The sequence below is a fragment of the Pygoscelis adeliae genome, unplaced genomic scaffold, assembly GCF_000699105.1.
Source record: "Pygoscelis adeliae isolate BGI_AS28 unplaced genomic scaffold, ASM69910v1 Scaffold232, whole genome shotgun sequence".
Classification (NCBI taxonomy): Eukaryota; Metazoa; Chordata; class Aves; order Sphenisciformes; family Spheniscidae; genus Pygoscelis; species Pygoscelis adeliae.
The window spans coordinates 3,748,128-3,756,632 of NW_008824473.1; the positions used below are offsets into that span (position 1 = coordinate 3,748,128).

Below are 8,505 nucleotides of genomic sequence, written 5' to 3' on the forward strand. Positions count from 1 at the left end.
TTTGTGGAATAAAATTGACTTCTCAGTGGAAAACAGCAAAGTTCCTTGGTTCTTTAAGCTTGACTCATGACATAATTGCTGGGATAAAAATTCAAGATGTTGCAGAAGTTCTGTTTGTATTAGCAGATAGAGCTCTGTGTGCGCTACTCGTGCTATATGGCTCTCTACCACATACAGCTGTAGATCAGCAGCAATCATAGCAGCCTAAATGGGACCACTTGTTTGGTTCTATGCAATAGTCGAATGGGATTGGAGAATACACTAGACAGTCATCAGGTATTTCAAGAAAATGCTTTTTGCTGATGGGACTGTCCTTCAAGAAAAGTCATTTCCTTTCTGCTGAATAACTCCAGTTTTAATTTGTGAAAAAGGAGCTTTGAATAAAGTAAGCTTTCACTCATTAATTACTTAAGACAAGGTTTCATATTAGCTCTACAAAGGCCATTTCATTAAAGCTCTGGGGAGAAGAGAGCAGTTGGCAGATGAAGACAGATTTAACGCATGTGTATGTGGGTGTCAGGCTCCAGTTATCGATGATGGAGCCCAGGGAGCTGTTATGCTGACCCTGCATATGGTATACACATTTTTTAGGTCAGCTGTCTAGTTTCTTCCTCCATTAACTGTGTTGAATAGCTCTCCATTGGTAGTGATTGGGGAGTAGACACCTAATGTAAATGTTTGGTTATTTTTCAAACCTTGAGCGGAAGCCTTCATCCTGTTGAGGGAATATCTTTGAAAATCTTCAGTTTTCTTTGCTAGTGAGTCAGGAAGATACTGCTTTTCAAAATGTCTTGTCACACTACACAACTTCATTAGATCAGGTTTGTGCAGAATGGTGAGGAAAAAGCCATTACAAGTAAGACAATATTCTGAGAAGGCTGAAATTTTCAGAAACATATTTTTATACCACTACCCTACTCCCCCTCAGTCCTACAGAGTAATACAAGAGAAGCCAGAGAGACAGAATCCATTCAGTCCTATACATTAATTTTTCTGTTATGTAAACTATTTCTGAATCAGTTTTAAAATAGTCTGAGGATTAGGAGGGCTCTTTGGTAGCCTGCAGGCAGCCTGGTTGTGTGCCGTGTGCCTGTGGGTCTATGCCCTGGCTCTCACTGGGCAGTGTGTTTCGATGTGGGAGGCCAAAGTTCTTCCAACAGTTAATAGACCTGTAAAATATATTGGTACGATAAAAATAAATATGGTAGTTCTTGTGGCGAGAGTTTCCTTCCAGTGTTGCTTTTAGCATTCTGGCGTACTTCCCAAAGAATGCTGTATTAATGATTCGTACGAATATTAATGTTACCCAAAAGGAAGCATTTACCTCGTATGCCTTTTAGGAGAGAGAGCCCTGAGAAGCTTAGCTTTATCAGGCCTGAAAGTGTATCTTAACTATGAGAGGGGAAAAATAGCTACGAATGTTCTTCTGCAGGCTTATTCACGTCTGTCTTGAGAAAGGCAAGTAAAGAAGCCTCTGGTGCTTCCACAGAGTCTGAGATCTTTGGTGAAATTTGGCATTATAACTCAAGCTGAGGCAAGACGGTTTTCTACAAAACTTCTATGTAGCAATTTCTGTTCTGCTCCAAGTGAAGCTGCTATGTTTTGGAGTCTTTGCACCGAGGAAGGCCTGTCCCACTGTGAACAGTGTGGTGCTGTGGAGGTGCTGGGTGCTAGGCATGGCTCACAGGCGTCCACGTGAAAGAGAAACATTTCCCTTGGGATCAGAAAATTGGGATTTGAAGTTCAGCACCTCCCTCATTCTCATTAGAATGCCTTGACTGCTGGGCCAGGGGCTATTTTGAGCTGTAAATTGTGTGCTGACTCCTAGAGGCTTGTTTGTGCATGTATATGGGGTTTTGGTTTGGACTCCTTTTCTACTGTTATTGCTCTGTCTTGCTTCAGCAATTCCATGGTGATCTTAAGAACTCTTTCCTGATAAAAAAACTTGTGCATGTGGTGGTTGTGATTTCATCTTTATTTTCCGTTACCTGACAGGCGTCTGCAAAAAGCTTTGGATTCAATAAATTGTCATTTCCTGGTGGAAAGATTCTGTATTTATAAAAACAAAAGCTGACTAATTATCCTTTAACTTCTTTTGGGCTCTTTTCTCCCTGTGTAAAGTGAAAGATAAAGCCCAATTAGAAACATCAATTAGGGAGTTATGACTTATGGTGCAGTGCTGCAGGGACTGTAAGTGATGTCTTTGCTGTTATTAAATGAAGAATATGAATTGCCTTTCACTTCTCTGTGGCTGTGCTTTATGCAGAGTAACTCCTAAATGCATTTTAAAATGAAACCTACCAAGTGTCTCTTGGCAAATACAGCCTTTTGAAAAGTATAACTGTGCATGTTTTATACGGTAGCTTCCTTCTTCAAATACAAGAACGTTGCTCTCATACTTGCTGCTTCTGTAAAGGAGTCTGTTAGTTAAGGGAGCCAAGTGCAGAATTACTGGAAAGGACACCTCAGCTCCCCCAGGTTGTGGACCAGTGTTACATCTCATGGTTGTAACTGTGCAATCTCCTTTTTATCCAGGGCAGGCATGGTCCTGATATAGGAATATCTTGCACTTCATATAAATTCCTGCAAACTAACAAAAATGCTTACAAGATTTAAGCATCTCAGACCATCAGGTTTCTTCCCCTTTTCCTTCTTCTCACACATTTGTCTTTAGATTAGTAAAATACACTTTTGCATATATTTTCAAAATTCATCCTAAGATGATGCTGAGAGAGAGATATCTTTATGACTGTATTTAAATTTTTTTTTTAAAGAGAGAAGGCGAGAGATCCACCAACCCAAGTCCCTGAGCAAGACTGTCACCTGGGGCTAATAGTTGCAGGCCCAGGAAACCTTTACATTTCTGTGTGTTACTGTCTGGTGTCCAGGAAGATCCTGATGATTCCGATTTTCTTACTCTAAAGAGAACTGAATTAATGCTACTGATGTAAGTGTCGACATCTGAATATTATCAGCCTGCGAGAAGCAGCCAGGTCCTGGGTTTGTGCAGTTTAAGGCTCTGATATGCGAGCGGTGGTGCCTGCAGCTGCAGGAGCCGGTGTTCTGCCCACCCCAGCTCTGCACAGGAAGGGTGACATTTTCCCTGGCGAGGATGCCCCGTTGCAGAAGGGTGACATCTTAGCTCTGTTAGAGCTTGTGCGTCAGACCTCTAGGAAACGTTGAATTAGAGTAAGGGTGCGTGTGAGAGCTGTAACCCAGCGCTGACTCCAACAGCGCTAGGTCTCTCAAAAGTGAGGCCAGCCATGGTCACGGCAGTGCTGGTGGAGAGGCTGGGGCTAGTGGGTGATGCACTTTTTACCCCTGCCCATGTGAGAAGAAGGTGTTTTCTACCATAAAGAGGAGGTTTTGTCCATGCTTTCCCTTCCTCTGCCGGTGACAGCATGCCTGCCTCCCGAGAGCTCCCATCCACCCCATGGGCTCTCAGCTGCAGCATGGTCCCTTGGCTCAGCAGCTCTCCTCTGCCTCTGGCCCCTTCTCCTTGCAGTCACTGCCTTCAGATCTGCCTGCCTGGGAAATTTTGGGCTGGCTTTGCCTAATAATTGAGACAAACGATTGATTGCTGGCCCCTTGGGCTAATTGCACATATAATCTATTCTTTCCTCTTCTCCAGGGCTCCTCTTTCCACAGAATAAAACCCAACCACAAAAAAGCCACAAAAAAACCAAGCAAAGAAACAGACTTTGCTGTTTAAATGGGAAGAAATAAAGGGCAAAAAGAAGGAGAGGCCAGAGCAATTTTCTACACTCGTTCTTTCCAGATGCGCTTACTGATGCTATAAGGAACATTTGCTTTTCTCTGTGAACAGCAGACCTTCCCATCACTGGGAAACTAAACTAAACATTGAGAACTGCTCTGTAGCATTTCATCCCAAAAGGATGCTGTTGCAGCATTACTGTATAAGACTGACTGCTTTCACCTTCTAGGAAAAATAAATCCTTTGCTTTTTGACCCCTCCTATAGTTCATTGCCATTGCTATTTGCCAGGAACAGTCCTCTGGTTCTTTTGCTCAGAGTGACTGTCACTGCCATCATATAATTACATGCTAATTGTATCAGATAAACACTACTGGGAACCTAGTAGTTTAACCAATTTTCTGTAGCCATTTTCGCACATACACATACATGAGAGTTAACTTGATTTAATCTGGAGTGAAACTGTGCTGATCAGTTCTGGAAATAAATAAATGGTTGTTAAGGGTAAATGCCTGTTGTCTGCTTAGGAAGGAGTATACTGTTTTGTTTGATCTAGTTGTGCCAAAATTAGTCTTCAATATGATATGTGTTGGGTTTGACAAGCAACTTCAGTTATTTATTTCTGAAACACTAAACAAGTAATAGCAGTTACAAAGTCCTTGTTCAGTGCTCTGGAGCTCTGGCCGTGTTTGAGTAGCTGAACGTGATGGTTCTCTTGGGTTAAATCCATGTAAGTGTCTGGTTGTTGAATTCTTAGTGACTAGTGAAACAAAATACTATGAATGTCAAGTTAGAAAATGAGTGCTATTGTGGTATCAACATACACATTCAGTATGTTCATTTTGTGCTAATATTCAAAGTTTTGTGGCTTGTCTTGTAACATCCAAATGCAAGGTTAAGAGAAGAAAAGGAGTGTCAAAACTCTACATATGTCCTTCAGAAATCATACAGGAGCAGATGTTACGTGAAGTGTGGTAATCCCACAGGAGTACTCTCATCTTGGATACTGGAGAGCCGTGGTTTAGCATTGGAGTGTGCTACAATTTGTGCTGGCATAAGGGACTTAAGGGTAACATATAAATATGCAAAAGTGTATTTGAAATGAGTTTAAGAAACAGGGGGCCTTAATCTCACTTAAATCAGGTTCTCTCTGCACATCTTGGAATTACAGGGAGCCTTTAACGTGAGTCTAAATCATTTCCTCTCACTCTGAAATGTCTCTGTTTTGCCACCGTGGTGCGTATAGGTTGTAGCATAAATGGGAATTTGGCTTGGAGTTGGCATGATAACCAAATGAATGAAGAACCAATGTAAAGTCCAGCACTTAAAAGCAGGTGTAATAGGTTGCTAGATAAAATGAGATGGATGGTACTTCTGACAAATGGCAGTTTGGACACTCAACAAATGTTTAGAGGTACATAATATTTACTGTTTTCATTTGTCTGTGGGCTTATGGGTAGAATAAGGGCATTGCTCTGCTAAACTTTTGCTCTGGTAAGCTTGCAGTAAATATGCTGGAATGAAAATGGATGATTTCTGATTCTTTAGGCTGTAGAGATCTGATTTTCTTGAGGTAGTATTTCTCTGAATTGCATTTACTAATTAATTATAGAATCATAGAATAGTTTGGGTTGGAAGGGATCTCTAAAGGTCATCTAGTCCAATCCCCCTGCCATGGGCAGGGACATCTTCAACTAGATCAGGTTGCTCAGAGCCCCGTCCAAACTGGCCTTGAATGTTTCCAGGGATGGGGCATCCACCACCTCTCTGGGCAACCTGTGCCAGTGTTTCACCACCCTCATTGTAAAACATTTCTTCCTTATATCTAGTCTAAATCTACCCCCTTTTAGTTTAAAGCCATTCCCAGTGTTCCAAATGTTATGTGCAAGGTAAAAAGTGGTTCTTAATATTCTGGCCCATACTAAAATGAGTAGCCCAGATATGGTGGTAATAGGTGTATGAATAGCTGTGCTTTAGAGTGGGTTTTTGTATCTCCTTTTTTTAAGACCGAACTCCAAACCTCCTCTTTGGAAGAAGAATCTGATTTTATGAAAAGTTGTATGGAAAATTCTTTTCTTCGGGGGGAAGAAATTGCAGAGCAGTCCTTCTGAAATGACTTCTTATTTAGAAAAATAAAGGTTTTGTTCCTAGTATGTAAAGCTGTTGGGGAAAAAAACCACTGAATACTGGAATATGACTTCTGTAGGCATTTTCTAACTTTTTAATTGCCAAGACTGTTACCAGAGCATGAAATAATTAGTATGAATCTTAACAATTGTATTTGCCACCTTTTAGATGTGCAAATAAAATTTAGAATTCTGTGTAAAAATAAGATGGAAAAAGATAAAATTTTACTTCTCACCTTCTTTTTTTTTTTTTCTTTTCCTTTTTATAATAGGGCTTTATTTGTCCTCTCTGTATGAAGTCTCATGGATCAGCTGAGGAGCTGTTCAAGCACTATGAAGCAGTTCATAATTCTGGCATTGATTCAACTCATGGAGGGGAAGGTCATCTGTCACCGGAAAGGTGCAACAGTACTCATTTGTGCATGTGCTTTTGTGTCAGTGTTGAGCTGCTTCTAATTACACTGAAGGCTGTATTAATTTGAACACTTAATTATGTAGTCAAGTATTTAAATGTTCATGCCCCATTTCCAACTACAATTAAAAAGCCACTTGAATCTTATACTGGCTGATATTGATCTGACAATAAATGAAAATCAGATACACATGTTTATGTTGTTAATTAAATCACCTGTTTCTCGTGCAGCTGACAATGCAGTATTACACACTGGAATGATTTTTAGGAGTGTGGCAGAAAAAATACAGGTTCCTCCTAATTTCCAGCAAAGAGCTGAAATTTCATCTTTTGAGGGGGGGGGAGGACAACCCTGAAGATAGAGAAGAAAACTGATTTTGTCCCTGGGTAGTTAGGGTACTTACTGGGTAATTATAACATCAGTATTTGCCTAAATAGGTTCCTGTATTACCTAGTTATTTCCAAATGTGAGAAGTTTCTGTCTGTGTCACTAATTCTCCTTCTGTGTTCCAGAAACTGCATGCTGATCTTCAGAAATTTTCTCTAATTTATTTTATTTAACTGTTTGGTCAAAACTGTATTGTTAGATACATTCCTAGGAAACATATCAGGTGGTTTTATTTTTGAGAGTAGCGGTATGTAGCAGGAACTGATAATGTGAAACTTTCTCTAGAAAAGTTTCACTGAGTAGTCTGCCTGTGTTGGAGTAATCCCTCGCGTTGGTTTGGGGATCTTTTTCTTAGGGGTAAAATTTACGTAGGTTTTCTTTTGCTTCCTGCTAGTTCTTTTTCTGTTCATTGTTTATTTTGGACTGTTATAAATGACAGTCCATGTTGCTGTTTTGTCACACCCCTCCAAACTCACTTGGTTTGTACGCAGCGGTGTCAGAGTGAGCAGCTGCCTGTGGCCTCATTCAGCAAACAGAGGTACCACACTGCACAGCCCCGCGGGTGGTCACCTGCTAACAGAGCTGGCTTCTGCCGATGCTAGGAAGTAAATGGTTCAAATGTTTTGTCACTAGTAGAAATGTGACCCAAAATGATAAATAATTACATTGGAAGGAATACATACATTTATGTAACTTAGTCAAGAGAGGGCAGTTCTTTGGTGAGAAAAGAGTGTGGAAGGTAACGTATTTCAGTTGTTGTCTGAATGAAGATCCATATCTCCCCAGTATTATGCAGAGCCGGCAAGCCAGTAAGAGCCAGCATTAGCAGAGGTCATGTCTTCATGCATGGACGGGCCCTTCCTTGTGGATAGCTGCCTTCTCTCCCAGCTGCTGCAACAAACAAAATTAGGGCTTTTTATAGGAGAAAGTGGTAGGGTGCAAGTAGACTTATATTGGGTTTCTTATGTGCACATTTATTCAAGAATGAGTATTTCTTCTCTGTCTTATTTAAGTCTTTTTGGAGTGATATAACTTAGACCTGAAATGATACTCTTAGCAGAATAATAGCATTCACATGGGGGAATTATTGGCCATAACTGTATTGTTCATATAGTTTATGAAAGATTTATACATGCAAGTTTCCAATGTCAACCAGATGTTAGCTGGTGAAATTTATTTATTTTTTTCCTGGCTTTTGGCAGTTTAAGGACAAGTGGTTTTGTTTTCTCTCGTATAATTGAAAAAGTGGACAAGCTCAGGGAGTTTGGATGGGGTGAAGGGAGTCTGGAGTGAGCTGTTGTGTAACACATGAGCTATTTCATCCTACTAGTGTGGCATTCTTTAACGTTTCTCAGTTGCATGGTTGCTTGAGAGAACTCTCATTCAACATAAAGTTTTTCCAAGACTTGGAATACTGTTAAAGAAATATTGCAGCCTGCAGCAGGGAGCCACCCTGTTAGCGCTCTAGGAGTGAAGTTTACATGTAATTCATAGGACCAAGATTGGGAGGTGAAGTTCCTTATTTAGGCAATAGAGAAAGCTAGGTGCTATGAATTACATTGTGTCCTCTTCCCCCCACCCTCCCAATGAATTACCATAATTAAGTGCGAAGAGTAAATCGTTTAACTCTCCCCAGTGCTATTTCTGGGATCCGGATGGGATCCACCCCAGGGGGCTGAGAGAGCTGGCGGAGGAGCTCGCCAGGCCGCTCTCCATCATCTATCAGCAGTCCTGGTTAACGGGGGAGGTCCCGGATGACTGGAGGCTGGCCAATGTGACGCCCATCTACAAGAAGGGCCGGAAGGAGGATCCGGGGAACTACAGGCCTGTCAGCCTGACCTCAGTGCCGGGGAAGATTATGGAGC

The 8,505-nt window shown here is 41.2% G+C and overlaps 1 protein-coding gene across 1 annotated transcript in view; it reads left to right on the forward strand.

Moving 5' to 3' along the window:
* Positions 1–8,505, forward strand: part of EEA1 (early endosome antigen 1) — a 76,479-nt gene that overhangs the window by 19,605 nt on the left and 48,369 nt on the right. Inside the window, exon 3 of the mRNA XM_009321361.1 lies at positions 6,113–6,240. Within this exon, the coding sequence (XP_009319636.1) occupies positions 6,113–6,240 (128 nt within the window). The remainder of the gene's footprint in view (positions 1–6,112; positions 6,241–8,505) is intronic.